Source organism: Pristis pectinata, chromosome 7 (assembly GCF_009764475.1).
Source record: "Pristis pectinata isolate sPriPec2 chromosome 7, sPriPec2.1.pri, whole genome shotgun sequence".
Lineage (NCBI taxonomy): Eukaryota > Metazoa > Chordata > Chondrichthyes > Rhinopristiformes > Pristidae > Pristis > Pristis pectinata.
The window spans coordinates 517312-535732 of record NC_067411.1 but is presented as its reverse complement, the minus strand read 5'-3'; the positions used below and the strand labels follow the sequence as shown (position 1 = coordinate 535732).

General features: G+C 42.3%; 1 protein-coding gene across 1 annotated transcript in view; it reads right to left on the bottom strand.

Annotated features, from left to right (window-relative positions):
- Positions 1 to 18421, bottom strand: part of LOC127572471 (nipped-B-like protein) — a 469472-nt gene that overhangs the window by 422371 nt on the left and 28680 nt on the right. Inside the window, exon 2 of the mRNA XM_052019793.1 lies at positions 7817 to 7958. Coding sequence (XP_051875753.1) covers positions 7817 to 7880 — 64 coding nt within the window. The 5' untranslated portion in view covers positions 7881 to 7958. The remainder of the gene's footprint in view (positions 1 to 7816; positions 7959 to 18421) is intronic.

Genomic DNA, 18421 nt, shown 5'->3' with positions numbered 1-18421 from the left:
GATTATTCAATACAGGTTTTACACTCAGCCTTTAATTATGATTTACCACAAAAGGTGATTGGCCTGAAACAACTCTTTTTTCCTCCACAAATGCTGTCTGACTGTGAGTATTTCCAGTATTTTCTCCTCCTCTCCCCCCCCCAACCCCACTTCCGTTTTCCAGCAACTACAGCATACACTTTCAACACACTAAAATTGGACTTCTCAATTAAGTTATAGTTACTTTGCTTCAGTCTTCAAGCAGAAGCAAAAGCTTCTATAAATATGACGAGTAAAAAGGTTAATGAAGACAAAATTAGGTACCCTACAATCAGAAACTGGGAAAAGTATAATTGGGAACAAAAATGGCAGAACAATTAAACACATACTTTGGTTTTCTGTCTTTACAAAGGACACAACCTCCCAGATACATTAGCGCTATGTACGGGCAGAAGAGATTTAATTCAGCATCATATTCAGATACTGTGGGCCAAGGAGCACATTCCTGTGCTGTACTGTTCTTTGTTCTATCTGTACAAGGAAATGGATCGTTGATGTTTCAAGTCGCGATCCTTCATCTGGGGAAGTTGATGGAAATGTGGGGAGAACAGGTTACAGGGAAAATTAGAGGGGAATGGGATTAGCATAAGATTAATATAAGTGGGTGCTTGATGATCAGCATGGACTTCATGGGCTAAAGAGGCCGTTTCCATGCTGTATGACTACAACTATGGGAGTACAAGAGACTGATTTGTTGGATAGCAGAAATTAAGATTAAGATATCTTTATTAGTCACATGTACATCAAAACACAGTGAAATGCATTTTTGCGTAGTGTCCTGGGGACAGCCCACAGAAGTGTTACCACACTTCCAACACCAACACAGCATGCCCACAACTTCCTAACCCATATGTCTTTGGAATGTGGGAGGAAACCAGAGCACCCAGAGGAAACCCAAGCAGACACGGAGAACACACAAACTCCTTACAGACAGAGGCGGAAATTGAACCTGAACATGGGTCGCTGGCACTATAATAGCGTTGTGCTAACCGCTACACTACCATGCCTGGAGTTTAGAAGACCAAGAGGGAATACTATAATCTTATGGTATTCCTCATAAAATTCTAGCAGGACTAGACCATCTAGTTGCAGGAAGCTGTTTTAGCCCAGAACCAAGGGTCCCAGCATCAAGCTATGGCATACAACATGTAGAAGATAAGAAATTTCTTCATCAAGAGGGTGGTGAACCTGTGGAATTCACTACTGAAGGCCACAGAGACCAAACCGTTAAATACATTCAAGCAGCAGGTAGATACATTAATGCTGAAGGAATCAAGGGATATCAGGAGAATTCAGCATTAAGGCAGTGAAGTGGTGAACACACAAAATGCTGGAGGAACACAACAGGTCAAACAGCATCCATGGAGGAAAATGGGCAGTCAACATTTTGGGTCAAGACCCTTCATCTGGACTGAAAGGTAGAGGGAAGATAGCCAGTGTAAAAAGGTGGAGAGAAGGAGTGAAGCAAAGAGCTGGTAGGTGATACGTGGATCTAGGTTTTGGGGGGGGGCGCTGATAGGCAGATAAGGGAGGGAAGCGTGGGACTGCAGCAGAAGCTGGGAGCAGACAGGTGGAAATGACAAAGGACTGAAGTTGATGGAATTTAATAGAAGGAAGCTGGAGAATTCAGTGTTCATGCTGCCAGGTTGCAAACTAACCAGGCAGAATAGGAGGCGCTGTTCCTCTAGTTTGCATTTGGTTTCAACCTGGCAGTAGAGGAGGCAGAGGACAGACATGACATTGGGGACATCGAGGACAGACAAAGGTGTGAGAATAACAGAGTTGTTGTGATGGGGGATTTTAATTTCCCAAACATCGATTGGCATCTCCAGACAGTGAGGGGTTTAGATGGGGTGGAGTTTGTTAAGTGTGTTCAGGAAGGGTTCTTGACACAGTATGTAGATAGACCTACAAGAAGAGAGGCTGTGCTTGATTTGATATTGGGAAATGAACCTGATCAGATGTCAGATCACTCAGTGGGTCAACATTTTGGTGATAGTGATCATAATTCTATCTGCTTTACGTTAGCACTGGAGAGGGATAGGAACAGACAGGCTAGAAAGGTGTTTACTTGGAGTAAAGGGAATTATGAGGCTCTCAGGCAGGAAATCAGAAGATTAAATTGGGAACAGATGTTCTCTGGGAAAAGTATGGAAGATATGTGGCAAATATTCAGGGGGTATTTGTGTGGAGCTCTGCATAGACATGTTCCAATGAGACGAGGACTCATGATAGGATACAGGAACCGTGGTGTATGAAGGCTATAATAAATCTGGTCAAAAGGAAAAGAAAAGCATACAATAGGTACAGAGAGCTAGGTAATGTTAGGGATCTGGAGGAGTACAAGACTAAAAGGAAGGATCTTTTAAGGAAGGATCTTAAGTTCCTTCCTTTCTTAAGTTCTTTCTTAAGAGATTAGGAGAGCCAGAAGGGGGCATGAGAAGGCCTTGGAGCGCAGGATGAAGGAAAACCCCAAGGCGTTCTACAAGTATGTGAAGAGTAAGAGGATGAGATGTGAAAGGATAGGGCCTATCAAGTGCAGCAGTGGGAAAGTGTGTATGGATCCGGAAGAAATAACAGAGGTACTTAATGAATACTTTACGTCAGTATTCACCACAGAAAAAGATCTGGGGGATTGTAGTGGGGACTTGCAACAGCCTGAAAAGCTTGAGCATGTAGATATTAGGAAAGAGAAGGTGTTGAAACTTTTGGAAAGCATCAAGTTAGATAAGTCACAGGGACTGGATGAGATGTACCCCAGGTTGCTGTGGGAGGTAAGGGAGGAGATTGCGGAGCCTCTGATGATGATCTTTGCGTCAAATGAGACGGGAGAGGTTCCGGAAGATTGGAGGGTTGTGAATGTTGTTCCCTTATTCAAGAAGGGGAGTAGGGATAGCCCAAGGAATTACAGTCTGGTGAGTCTTACCTCAGGTGGTTGGTAAGCTGATGGAGAAGATCCCGAGAGGCAGGATTTATGAACATTTGGAGAGGTATGATATGATTAGGAATAGTCAGCATGGCTTTGTCAAGGGCAGGTCCTGTCTTACGAGCCTGATTGAGTTTTTTTTTGAGGATGTGACTAAGCACATCGATGAAGGGAGAGCAGTAGATGGAGTGTATATGGATTTCAGCAAGGCGTTTGATAAGGTACCCCATGCGAGGCTTATGGAGAAGTTGAGGAGACATGGGATCCAAGGGAACATTGCAGTGTGGATCCAGAACTGGCTGGCCCACAGAAGGCAAAGAGTGGTTGTTGAAGGGTCGTATTCTGAGTGGAGGTTGGTGACCAGTAGTGTACCTCAGGGATCCTTACTCTGTGATTTTTATAAACAACCTGGATGAGGAAGTGGAGGGGTAAGTTAGTAAGTTCGCAGATGACATGAAGGTTGGGAGTGTTGTGGATAGTTTGGAGGGCTGTCAGAGGTTACAGAGAGACAGACAGGATGCAGAGTTGGGCTGAGAAGTGGCAGATGCAGTTCAATCCAGATAAGTGTGAAGTGGTTCATTTTGGTAGGTCAAATATGTTGGCGGAATATAGTATTAATGGTAAGACTCTTGGCAGTGTGGAGGATCAGAGGGATCTTGGGGTCCGAGTCCATAGGACGCTCAAAGCTGCTGCGCAGGTTGACTCTGTGGTTAGGAAGGTATATGGTGTATTGTCCTTCATCAATCGGGGAATTGAATTTAGGAGCTGTGAGGTATTGTTGCAGCTATATAGGTCCCTGGTCAGACCCCACTTGGAGTATTGTGCTCATTTCTGGTCGCCTCACTACAGGAAAGATGTGGAAACCACAGAGAGAGTGCAGAGGAGATTTACAAGGATGCTGCCTGGCATGCAGAGCATGCCTTATGAAAGCAGGTTGAGGAACCCAGCCTTTTCTTCTTGGAGAGACGGAGGATGAGGGGGAACCTGATAGAAGTGTATAAGATGATGAGAGGTATTGATCGGGTAGATAGTCGGAGGCTTTTTCCCAGGGCTGAATTGGTGGCCACAAGAGGACATAGGTTTAAGGTGCTGGGAAGTAGGTATAGAGGAGATGTCAGGGGTAAGTTTTTTTTACTCAGAGAGTGGCGAGTGTGTGGAATGGGCTGCCGGAAAAGGTGGTGGAGGCGGATACAATAGGTTCTTTCAAGAGACTGTTAGATAGGTACATGGAGCTGAGTAAAATAGAGGGCTATGGGTAAGCCTAGTAATTTCTAGGGTAGGGACATGTTTGGCACAGCTTTGTGGGCCAAAGGGCCTGAATTGTGCTGTAGTTTTTCTATCTTTCTATGTTTTTCTATTGTGGGAATGGGAAAGAGAATTAAAATGGCTGGCAACCAGGAGATCCAAATGGTCACGGCGGACAGAGCAAAGGTGCTCAGCAAAGCAAATTGCCCAGTCTGTGTCCAGTCTCGCTGATGTAGAGGAGGCCGCAACAGGAGCACTGGATGCAATGACACCAGAGTATATGTATGTGAAAGACTGCCTCACCTAGAAGGGCTGATTGGGACCCTGGATAGTGGTGAGGGAGGTGACGTAGAAGTAGGCGTTACACCTCTTGCGGTTACAGGGAAGAGTGCCTGGGGAGGGAGTGAAGGGGATGGGGGGGATGCATGAGTGAGTCATGAAGAAGGGTGATTCCTGTGGAAAAGGGAGGGAAGGGGATGGGAAGATGTGGCTGGTGGTGGGATCTTGTAGATTATAAAAGTTGAGAAGAATGATATGCTGGATGTGTGGATTGGTAGGCGAGTACCGGGGCAACTCTATCCTTGTTTTGCCTATGGGGGAGTGAGGTAAGGGTAGAAGTGCAGAAATTAGAGGAATTGCAGGTGAGGGCTCCATCAATAACAGTTGGGGGGGGGGGGGGGGGGGTGGTGGGGAGCACTGTTTTCTGAATAAGGAGGACATCTCGGATGTCCTGGAGTAGAAGGCCTCATCCTGAGAACAGATGCAACGGAGAGAGAGGAACTGACAAAAATGGTGTCCTTGCAAGTGACAGGCTGGGAGGAGGTATAGTCAAGGTAACTATGGGGGTCAGTGGGTTTGAAGTAGATGTTGGCAGATAACCTGGTCTCCTGAGATGGAGACAGAGAGATCAAGAAAGGGGAAGAGAAGTGTTGAAGATGGACCAAGTGAACTTGAGGGCAGGGTGGAAATTGGAGGCAAAGCTGATAAAGTTGACGAGTTCTGCACAGCTGCGGCAAGTGGCACCAATGCAGTCGTCAATGAGTGGGGACTGGTGCCCATGTTGGTTTGAAACGAGGACTGTTCCACATAGCCAGCAAAAAGACAGGCATAACTGAGGCCCATGTGAGTGCCATTGGCTATACCTTTGATCCGGAGATAAGTGGGAGGAACCAAAAAGAGAAGTTGAGGGCAAGCACAAGTTCTTGCAAGTGAAGTGGACAACTAGCCCTGGTCACAGTGAATGACAGACTAACCCCAAGGAACTGGAAGTTTGCAATGTTTCTAAAAGAAACTAAAAGCACACCACCACAGGAGAAAAACTACGAAGCAAACTAATAGGACAAAAAGCTGACAAATCCCTTGGACCTTAAAACCAGCTAGATAGTAAATTGGTTTAGAAGCTCTGGTTAAAATTTTCCAAAATTCTATAGATTCTGGCAAAGTCCAGAGGATTGAAAAATCACAAAAGCAACATTCAAGATAAAGAGGAAAGCAGAAAACAGATAATTATGTCCAATTTGCCTAATATCACTGGGAAATTCTGGGAATCATTATTGAGGAAGTACTGCAAAACATTAAAATCATAATACAATTACGTGCTCAACCAGATGAGCAATGCCTCTTCCTTTATTGGGGCAGGAATATAGACAAGTTCCCATGAACATCCTTCAGAAATGTCCTCCCATTCTGTTCTTTAATACCATTCTATCCATTAGATTAAATTAAGTGCACTGCAGTTAATGCTCTAATTTCCTTACACTAATTTCCCTGTAAATTTACTCATCAGCAGAAGAACTTGAGCAGTAGGAATAGGTTATTCAACCCTTATAGATTCAGAATCATGTGGAGATACAGCACGGAAACAGGCCCATCAGCCCACACCAACCATCGAGCACCCATATACATTAATCCTACCCTTATTCCATTTCATTCTCAAATTCTAATCAACTCCCCTGAAATTCTATCACTAACCTACACACTAAGTGCAATTTAGTAGCCAATTAATCTACTAATCCTCATTTTTGGGTGGGAGGAGGAAACAGGAGCACCCAGTGGAACTACTTGCTGTGCCACTCTGCCACCATCTTACCTCATCACCTTTTACCTGTATTAACCATATAGCTTGCAATTCACTTAATTCTCTGCCTCATGTACACTCAGCAACTAAACCTCCAAAGCTACTTTGAGTAGGGAATTCCAAACATTCACTACCATCTGGCTAATGAAATTTCTTCTCATCACTGCTCCAAATGGCACCCCTTTTGAGACTGTGAACCCTGGTTCTAGTCACCTACATTAGGAGAAACAATTCCATATCTACCCTGACAAGGCCCTCATGAATGATGTATGTTTCAATGAGATTACCTCCCATAGTTCTAAACTTAAGAAAATGCAAACCTAGTCCTGATACAGGATCTTGACCAAACAATTAACAATTCCTTTCCCTGCACAGATGCTGCTCAACCCTCTGAATTCCTCCAGCAGCTTGTTTTTTTTTGTTGCAAACCTCATCTGCTTACCTCTCTTCAATCTGGTGCACATTTGCTGGTCCCCTGCCATTGAAAGTACATCCATCATCAAGTAGGCAGACCAAACTGTATACAATATTCCAGATGTAATCTCACCAGTAACCCATGTAATCTATCTACTTTCATTTTGAATACATACAATTAAGTAGTGGGACCTAAACTGTTTTTTTTGTCTTTGACCCACCAGGATACATGTTCTGCAGCATTGCAAAATGTTCCTTAATACAGCCAGTCATTATCCCCCAAGGTTAACCTAACCCTTCTTTCCTAAACATCTTTATTCAGGAATATTTAGTACCCAATGCTGTTCTGCTTGGGAGTCAGATCTCATCACCAATGTCCAAAGCCAATTGGCTGCAACTGGCTATTAACAAATGGGGATACAGCAAGACCAACACACCAAAGGCAGAACTCAGGAGCTTTTAGAAATGTAGATAAAAAGGTTCAACAACCAAATTTAGTACTCACTAAAATCAATTAACTTTTACTTCATGCAAAACATCTCTGCCAGCCTGATTAATTATTTTAGGATCAAAGGATTTTTTTTTGCAAGTTCTACAGAAACTAAACTGAACAGAGATTTTTCCAGCAATGTTACCTATGGGGAGATTTATCAGGTATCTGCAAGAACCTTCTCTAACCGCAATCTGTGCTAAATTTCGTCAATCCAAACATGAGTACCTGTCCTTCATATAATGGAGCTCACTTCAATATATTCACCAAGGAGTGACAATGTTGTTCTTATCATATTAATCAAGTACATAGACTAAAGCATCAAAAATAGGGTGCTACGTAATACTGTATATTTATACAACAATGTTGCACCAATGGAAAGAAATTGAGCAAAAATTACAGTAGTAAAATCTTTTCCTATAAGCTGGACTCTGCTATCATACATTAAGTTACATTTCAATCAAATGTTTTCATGCTTATCTATACACATTCCCCTTAAACACTTTCATTTTGGGTACTACTGTCGGCTTTAAACACGAGTCAAATATGTTATATCCCAACTGCAGGATCAAAACGTTTCTACACTGGAGTAGAATAATAAATATAAGAAATTATCTGTACTTACAATCAGTGAGGCTAGCAATCCCAGCAAGTGTGGTGATGGGAACATGAGGCATATCCCCATTCATCCTGAAGTTGTAGAGATAGTTTATACACAGATAGTTCAGTTTAAGTCCCAGCCAACCTTACTTCACATCTCCCAGACACTGCAAGAAAAAAGTTACACATCAGTTAGATGAAACAGATTCCAGCTAAGGTGGAAACACAGAACCATAATTTACAGAAAACACTGAGAAGATTGCATTTATATTTGATCCATGTTAAAGCATTGCATTACTAACCTGTGGTGCCTCCCTCCACAACACTTAAACTTCTTGTTCGGTTATTTATCCAATTTTCTATTAAATTGGATGAATGGTTTGTGACAAAGCAGTTCATTATCCAATTAAAGAAATTTTCCCTCATAATTCTAGTCTTTGTAAAAATTTCTAACCCTTCCCTTTCATTCATATCATTCTAATCATAAGTAAAGCTGAATCTCATATTTGTATGCTAACACTACATCAGCACCTCATAGTAAAAGCAAGCTGAATGACTCACATACAAATCAAAGAACAATTCTATTCTGTTTAGAATTAAGGATGCACATAAAGCATCTTTAACTACACAAAATTATTTGTAATTAGTTTGATGAAATCTTTGTTTTTGATAGATAACTTGCACATGGCCTCAGTAGGTCCCAACTAGAACAGTGTCAAGTTCTGAGTTGCTGATGCTTGGGCTCAAGAGGCCAAGAGCTCAATGAGCAATAGTAGGAGCTGCAGGCACAAATATGCATGTGTGGAGATAATACATTGGCAATAACTGAAACATAGCTTAATAAGACTAAGTAGATACTTAAATTTTCTTGGATTCAATCAGATAGATTGGGAAAGAATAAAAATAAGGTGCCAGTACAGTTCCAATTAAGCAAAATATGACAGCACACAGAAGAGAAGAGGTCCTCGGATCAAGGCAAGACTATAAATGGGAGAACACCAAGAGAATGGTAATCACTGTACCACAAGATTCAGATCAATACTTGATTGAAGACCATTACTATTAACAAAGTAGGGATCTGGTCAGGGTAAAGTGGAATCAAACATTGACAGGAAAAATTTTAAACAGAAATTTCAAGTACAAAGGGGACCAAAACCAGAATTCCAAGCATTATGACCATAATGACAGACTGACCATAATGAAATAAAAAAGGGTATCTGATAGCTGCTAGGCAAATAATTCTACTCTCAATCAGAAGATTGATGGAAGATGTCATGAAGTCATACAGCACAAAAAAGGTACGTTAGCCCACTATTTGCATGGCAGCCAACCACCAAGTACCCACCTATACTAATCCCATTTACCAGCAGTTGGTCCATAGCCTTCTATGCCTTGGCAATTCAAGTGCACGTCTATATACTTCTTAAAAGTTGTGAATCAGATACAGAAACAGGCCCTTCAGCCCAACTGGTCCATGCCAACCAAGATGCCCCATCTGCCCACATTTAGCCTATATCCCTCTAAACCATTCCTATCCATGTACTTACCTAAGTACCATTTTAAATATACCTGCCTCAACCACTTCCTCAGGCAGCTCATTCCATATACAGACAACCCTCTGGGTGGAAAAAGTTGGCCCTCAGGTTCCTATTAAATTTCTCCCCTCTCACTCTAAATCTATTCCCTCCAGTTCTTGATTCCCCAACCCTGCGAAAGAGAATGTATTTACCCTATCTATGCCCCTCACGGGTAATTCCTATAAGGTCCAAAACATCACAACTCATTTGCCTTAATTCCTTAGCTTCCATGATCTTCTCCACAGTAAAGACTGAAGTGAAATATTCATTAAAAATCTCACCCATCTCCTGTCTCCACACATAGATGGCCATGCTGATGTTGAAGGGAACCTATTCCTCCCTAGCCACCCTTTTACTCTTAATATACCTGTAAAATCTCTTGGGATTTTCCTTAACCTTGCCTGCCAAATGCAAGACTCCTACACTTGCCAACCCTGCCCTTCATCCTGTCCCTGAACCCTTGATATCACACTTTAAAAAGCCTCCCTCTTGCCAGACATCCCTTTACCTGCAAACAGTCTCATCTAATTGAACTCCACAAGTTCCTGCCTAATGCCTCCAAAATTAGTGCTACTCTAATTTAAGACCTTAACTTGTGAACCAGTTGTATCTTTCTCCATAATATGGTCACGGGATGGATAAGTCCCCAGGGCCTGATGGGATATTGGAAAGAGATATCAAAAGACAGGTTATCTAAATGGAGAGTGCCTGAAAGTGACTGATGAACAGAGGGCTCTAAGTGTTCTAGTGCATGAATCACAAAAAAGCTCACAGGCAGGTCCAAAAGTAGTTAAGAAGATAAACAGCACTTTGGCCTTCATTGCAAAGTGCTTGCAGTTTAAAAGTAGGGAGATTTTGTTGCAATTGCACAGTGTTGGTGAGGCCTCACCTGGAATACTGCACACAGTTTTGGTCCCCTTATCTCAAAAAAGATAATAGTAACATTGGAAGCAGTACAAAGGACTTGCCAGAACTTGAGGGACCAAGTTGTAGGGAGAGGTTGGTCCGGCTAGGACTTTATTCCTTGGAGCGTAGGAGACAGAGGTGATCTTATAAAACAAGGACGGGCATAGATAGGGTGGATGCACTCAGTCTTTTTCCCAGGATTGGGGAATCAAGAACTGGAGGGCATAGGTTTAAGGTGAGAGGGGAAAAGGTTTAATAGGAACTTGAGGATCAACTTTTTGTTTTAAACACAAGGGTGGTATCTATGTGATGTTGGCTGCCACAGGAAGTTGTTGTGGAAGTACAATAAGATCTTTTAAAAGACTGCTGGACAGGTACGTGGATTGGAAAGGTTTAGATGGTTACAGGCCAAATGCTGGCAAATAAGACTAGCTTAGCTGGGGCATCTTGTTCAGCGTAGACCAGTTGGGCCAAATGGCCTGTTTCTGTACTGTATAAATCAACCTAAACAGCAACTATATTTCTCTAATTGTAGATACTCCCTAACTTGTTGGGTATTTTGGTATTTTCCATTCTAATGAATGAAAAAAAAATGTAATGGGGTGGTAATACTATGGAAGATATTCTCGTGCTGGAGAGAGTAAGGGGGTGTGTGAGAGATCAAGTGAAGTATTAACGTGGCTAAAGTCACACCACTAGGGTATTTGATGGGCTGCCAAATAGAGAGGGTGTGATCAAGGAGCAAATCTGCAGGGAACAAAACATATAAGCTTACTTTACCTCATTCTGACCCATCTACCTGCGACAATTTAATCTGCAGATGTTAGCTCTGTTAGAAGCGACCACTGCATAACCCTTGTAGAGACAAAGTTACATCTTCATACCGAGGACACCATCAATCATGCTAAATGCGAAAGGCTTGGAACAGACCTGGCAGCTCAAAACTGGGCATTTAAGAATCACTATGGATAGTTATGAGCAGCAGAAATGTACACCTGCACAGCCAGGAACAGCATACAGTGTACCTAAAAATGCACTGACAACTGAACACAATGCCAAATTAAACTAAATTACTTTGCAAGTCTCTTGTATGTCCCTGGCTTGAGATGGGAGATGCAGGTAAGATGTTTCCCTGGCAATCAGTGGGGTGGGAGAGAAGAGAGCCAGTAACAGTCTCAAAATAAGGAATAGGCCATTGTGGTATTAAAATGAGAAGCAATTTCTTTTCCAAAAGGTGGCAAAGCTCTGGAATCGTCTACCTGAAGACAGTCAGGATTGCATTCAAAACAGAGATCAAATAATTTCTGGGTATTAAAGGAATCAAAGGATATGGGGACAGGAAAATGAGGTACAAGGCAGATGATCAGCCATAATTTTGCCAAATAATGGAGCAGCCTCAAGCGGCCAAATGGCCTGCTCCTGCTATTTCTTACATTAAGTTTTTATTCATTGGACAGCTGTCATGCATCTCATTTTCTTATACCTTCTCCACCTCCTTTGTCATTTCCCTTCTGCGGTGATTTTCAGCCTGTTCCAGAAGTAATTTTTAAAGGTCATCGACTACTCTGTCATAGCTTTAATCAACAATTTCTTGTTCCAGTAAACCCTGGCCAGACAGTTCTCATCCCCTTGAAGATAACTCTCTCCAAGTTTAGAAGTTTGACTTTCAATTTCTCCCTGCCCCTTTCCAATACTAATTTAAGAATGTGAAACTCCACCCTCCATTTTCCACAGTCCACAAAGGTGATCCTGAGCTTGTAGGTATGATTCCAACATCTATTCTCCTACCCAAAGAAATTTTTTGCAGGCAGCAAATACATACCTAACCTGTTATAATGCTAACTGCTACAAAGGATCATTTCTCTTAGCACAGAACATGTAAAGATTCAGCCAAGATGTATTATTGTAACAGGACTGGGTTATCAGGGTAAGCTGTATTAGAATATTAAAACAAGTTCACTTTAATTAATTCTACTCAATTTTTTATGATCCGACATTGCACATTACTTACCCCAATACAGCAAAGCTCCAATAATCCAGCACATTCACGACTTTGGTGGTGCCATTTCAGCAGAATTTCCAGACTATTGGTTGTTGTTTCTTAATATCACAACACCTTTCATTCACATTTTTATGTTGCACAGTATGATAATAAATTTTCCAGTGAATAATGATCAGAAAGGACTGCTGGAACAGGGGCTCTGGTGAGTGGAAATGGGGCTCAGCAAACATCACCCAGTAAGCAAGAAGCTAATCCATCAGGAGTTCTGACTGATTGGATAGCAGATTGTCAGAATTTTCTACATGTCCCATTGGAAATCAGTGAGGTCACTGACATAGGAATAGTAGCAGCACTTCCTGCAGAATATTCAGACATATTGTTAGATTTTTAGTCAGTGCCTAAAATCTAATCTTTGGAACCAAGGGGCAATGCTTTTACTTGATGGACAGCAGAACTGTTGACATGGGGCAAATGCTTACATTTATATCTTTCAAAAACCTCTGGTTCAAATCTAACTTGCTTTGACAGAATGCAACTCTAGTCTGGCTGACAAATGCAAAGGGTGTGGCATAGGCCCACAGCCATTAATCCACTTTTATAAGGGCGCCTGTCTGAAACACAGACTAAAGTATCCAATAGATCTCTGGGTGATAATATTTTTTCCTCTTCCCCCTTCTAATACTTCTTCAAATGACCTTAAACCCCTTTTTAAATTCCCCAAATTGGCATTTGTCCTAGCACAATTAAATTTTTAAATTTCCCTCATAGCTATAATTCTGCACACTCCATGGAGAACTACACAAGCTCAAGGAGTACAAAGAAAGAACCAAAGTAAACAACAGGAGGAAAAGAGTTTGAATTAGATGGTTAACTTAATTCTGATGAAAATGCACTTCCCCAAAAGATTAGTAAACTGGTCCCAAATGACAGGAACAGAGATACACAAGGAAATAGTTTCTAGACAATGAATTTGTAATACTCCAAAGGAAAGTATTACTCCCAAGAAGAAATCATTGATGAATCCATTTTCTGCCTTTGATCTCACCTACATTTGCCCTAAACAAACTTATCCACTACATAGCACCAACTCCAAAGAAAGAAACTTGTCTGGGCATGTTGCGTCCTCTCCCAGTAGCCTAGCTAACTATTTTGTTACTTGACAAAATAAAAAGTCATTTGTTTAAGGTTGAATCTTTCTGCCACAAACCTTAAAACTGCTAATAATCCCAACATTCAGGGATGCCATTTCACTTCAGTTGGTTTGTTAAATGATTGTGTAATTAAATTCCCAGACTAATAACCCAGACAATCTGGATGGGTATGCAAGTGGTATGATTAGCAAGTTTGCAGGTGACAACAAAATTAGTGGACGCTGAAGACAGTTGTCTCAGATTACAACATAATCTAAGTGGGCAAAGGAATGGCAGATGGAATTTAACTCGGACAAGTGCAATTTAAAACATTTAGGGAAGTTAAACTAGGGCAGGACTTGCACAGTAAATGACAGGGTCCTGAGGATGTCGTAGAATACAGTCCTTGGGATACAAGTACATAGTTCCCCAAAAGTAGCAACACAGGTAGACAAGGGGGCGAAGAAGGCATATGGCATGTTTCCATTCATCAGACAGGACAATTAGCACAGCAACTGTACAAGACATTGGTGAGACCACAACTGGAATAACGTGTGCAGTTCTGGTCACCATACTATAGGAAGAACGTCATAATGGTATAGAGGATACAGATAAGATTTAAAAGGATGTTGCCTGGAATGGAGGGCTTAAGTTTTAAAGAGAGATTAGATAGGTTGGAACTGTTTTCCTTGGAGCAAAGGAGGCTTGAGGGGTGACTTTATAGAGGTTTATAAAATTATAAAAGGGGCATAGGTAGGGTAGACAGTCATAATCTTTTTCCCAGGGTAGGTGAGTCTAAAACCAAAGGCATAGTCATTGAGAGTCAAAATAATACAGCATAGAAACCTGCCTTTCAACCCAACTGGTCCATGCTGACCAAAATGCCCTATCCAAGCTAATCCCGTTTACCTGTGTTTGGCCCATATCCCTCTAAGCCTTTCCTATCCATGTACCTGTCCAAGTGTCTTTTACATGTTGTTACTGTACCTGCCTCAACCATTTTCTCTGGCAGCTTATTCCTTAAATCCACTATATTCTGCATGAAGTTGCCCCTTGGATCCCATTCAAATCTTTCCCCTCTCACCTCAAACCTATGCTCTCTATTTTTGATTCACTTTCCCTGGGAAAAAGACTGAATTCACTCGGGAATGGGAAGCGAGGGAAGAGATTGTTGGGGCATTGACAACGATATTTGCGTCCTCGCTGGCCACAGGAGTGGTACCAGAGGATTGGAGGATGGCTAATGTTCAAGAAAAGTAATAGGGATAATCCTGGGAATTATAGACCAGTGAGTCTTACATCAGGGGTGGGCAAACTATTGGAGAGGATTTTTAAGGACAGGATTTATGAGCATATGGAGAAGCATAGTCTTATTAGGGCTAGTCAGCATGGCTTTTCGAGGGACAGGTCGTGCCTCACGAGCATAATTGAGTTTTTTTGAGGAGGTGACAAAACAAATTGATGAAGGTAGAGTGGTTATGTGGTGTATATGGACTCTAGTGAGGTGATTTGACAAGGTTACCCATGGTAGGCTCATCCAGAAAGTCATGAGGCATGGGATCCATGGAAACTTGGCTGCGTGGATTCTGAACTGGCTTGCCCACAGAAGGCAGAGGATGATAGAAGATGGAGTGTATTCAACCTGGAGGTCAATGATGAGTGGTGTTCTGCAGGGATCTGTTCTGGAATGTCTGCTCTTTGTGATTTTTATTAATGACTTGGATGAGGAAGTAGAGGGATAGGTTAGTAAGTCTGCAGGTGACACCAAAGTTGGAGGTGTTGTGGATAGCGTAGAAGGCTGCCGTAGGTTACAACGGGACATAGACAGGATGCAGAGTTGAGCGGAGACACGGCAGATGAAGTTCAATCCAGAAAAGTGTGATGTGATACACTTTGGAAGAACGAACTTGAAGGCAGAGTATGAGGTTAATGGCAGGATTCTTAGCAGTGTGAAGAAACAGAAGGATCTTGGGGTCCAAGTCCATAGATCCCGCAAAGTTGCTGCACAAGTTGATAGGGTGATTAAGAAGGCATACGGTGTGCTGGCCTTCATTAGTCAGGGGATTGAGTTCAAGAGCTGGAAGGTAATGTTGCAGCTCTATAAAACTTTGGTTAGACCACACTTGGAGTATTGTGTTCAGTTCTGGTCACCTTATTATAGGAAGGATGTGGAAGCTTTCAAGAGGGTGCAGAGATTTACCAGGATGGTCCTGGATGACAGAACATGTCTTATGAGGAAAGTTTGAGCGAGCTAGGGCTTTTCTCATTGAAGCAACACAGAATGACAGGCAACTTGATTGAGGTGTATAAGACTGAGGGGCATTGATAGAGTGGACAGCCAGCACCTTTCCCCAGGATGGTAACAGCCAATACCAGAGGACATCCATTTGGATGTCCTCTGGTATTTCAGGATCAGAGGAGGAATGTTCAGGGGAGATGTCAGAGGTACTGGGTGCCTGGAATACACTGCCTGAGGTGGTGGTAGAGGCTGATACAATAGGGATATTTAAGAGACTCTTAGATAGGACCGTGGATGTAAGAAAAACGGAGGGTTATGGGCTGTGTCAGAGGGAAGGGTTAGATTGACCATGGAGTAGGTTTATAGGTCGGCACTACTTCATGGGCCGAAGGGCCCATACTGTGGTGTATTGTTCTATGTTCTACATTCTACGTGCCTGAGAATGCTGCTGCAAGTAAGTTTTTCATTGCACCCGTGCATAGATAGAACACAGAACAGTACAGCACAATACAGGCCCTTCGGCCCACCATGTTGTGCCGACCTTTAAACCTCGCCTAAGACTATCTAACCCCTTCCTCCCACGTTTCCCTCTATTTTAAATTCCTCCATATGCTTATATAGTAATATCTTGAATTTGACCAATGTACATGCCTCCACCACCGCCTCAGGCAGCGCATTCCATACCCCAACCACTCTCTGGGTAAAACTTCCTCTGATATCTCCCTTGAACTACCCACCCATTACTTTAAAGCCATGCCCTCTTGTATTGAGCATTGGTGCCCTGGAAAAGAGGCGCTGGCTGTTCACTCTATCTATTCCTCTCAATATTTTGTGCACCTCTATCATGTCCTCTCTCATCCTCCTCCTCTCCAAAGGGTAAAACCCTAGCTCCCTTAGTCTCTCCTCAATGTATACTCTCTAAATTTGCAGTACAATTTAATCAATGCTCATCTATATTAGCAATTTGGAAGAAAGCATAGTTGGCATAAGTTTGCAGATGACACCAAAATTGATGGTATAGTGGACAGTGAAGAAGGTTATCGAGATTACAACAGGATCCAACATACTTGTGCATATGACAATAAATTCAACTTTGACGCTGAGGGCTGTGCCATGCTAACTAAATGAGTAATTTGCATCTGCCTTTACTAGGGAAGAGGGCCCACTCTTCTCCACGCCATCTGCATTAAGCTAATCCCATTTGCCTGCAGTAGGCCTGTATTCATGTACAACTTTCCCATACAAGTACCTGTCTTAACACCTTTTAAACATTCTAACTGTATCTGCCTATATCACCACCTCTGGCAGCTCATTCCAGCTAACCATCACTCCATATGGAAAAACTTACTCCTCAAATCTCCTTTAAATTTCTCCCCCTCACCAGTTTTTGACTCCTGTGCCCTGGGGAGAAAAAGATTCTATCTATCCAACTATGTCCTTCATAATTTTATAAACCTCTACAAGGTCACCCTTCAGTCTCTTACATTGCTGTGAGGACAAACCCAGCCTATCTTTTCTTTCCTTTAAATTGCAGCTCTGGAGAAAAGACTTATCATCCACCTTATCTATGCCTCTCATAATTTTAAACATTTCTATAAGGTCACCCCTCATTCTCCTATGTTCCAAGGAATAAAGAACTAGCCTGGCCAACCTCTCTTTCTAACCCAGTCCCTCGAGTCCTGGCAACATCCTCGTAAATCTATTCAGCACTCTCCAGTTTAACCATGTTTTTCCTATAACAGGGTAACCAGAACTGAACACAGTACTCCAAGTGCTGTCTCACCAACAACTAATACAATAGCAACATAATGTCCCAAATCCTTTACTCAATGCCCTGGCTGATGAAGGCCAGCATGCTCAATGCCTTTTACACCACCCTTTCTTCATGATGCCGCTTTCAATGAACTATGCACTTTTATACCTAGTCCCTCTGTTCCATTACACTCCCTGGTGTCCTACCATTCATAAGACAAGTTCTATGCTGGTTTGACTTTCCAAAATGCATCACCTCACACCATCTGTATTGAAATCCTTATGCCGCTCCTTGGCCCACTTCTCCAACTGATCAAGATCCCTCTGTAATCTACGATAACCTTCTTCACCGTCAACACCTCCTAATTTTGTGTCATCCACAAACTTACTGATCAAGCCTTGTGCATTCGTATCCCAATTATTTATATAAATAACAAATGACAAAGGGTTCCAACACAAACCTCACCAGCCTCAATTCTGAGAAACAACCTTTAACTACCACCCTCTGCTTCCTACCTCCAAGCCAATTTGGAATTCACCGAACTAGCTCTGCCTAGATACCATGCGACCCAACCTTCCAGACCAGCCTGCCATGCGGGACCTTGTCGAAGGCCTTGCTAAAGTCCAAATAGATAAAATACACTGCCCTACCCTCCTCTACCCTTTTGGTTACCTCTACCAATGTACGTTTCCTTCTTTTTCTTGACTAGAGCCTCAATGTCTCTCATCAGCCAGGCTTCACTAAACATGCCAGGTTTACCCTTTACCCAAACAAGAACATTCTTCCCCTGGACTCTTGATATCTCACTCTTAAAAGACTCCCGCTTGCCATTTGTTCCTTTCCCTTCAACTAGTCTCACTCAATCGTCCTCTGCTAGATCCTGCCTAATTTCTGCAAAATTAGCCCTGCTTCTTCCTTGAGCTTAAAAATTGTGAAGGATATCCTTAAGAATGATGAGCCCTGCAGGTTACTCGGGTAGTTTTAAATTTACTGCCATTCTCCACAATTATAATTAGCAGATTT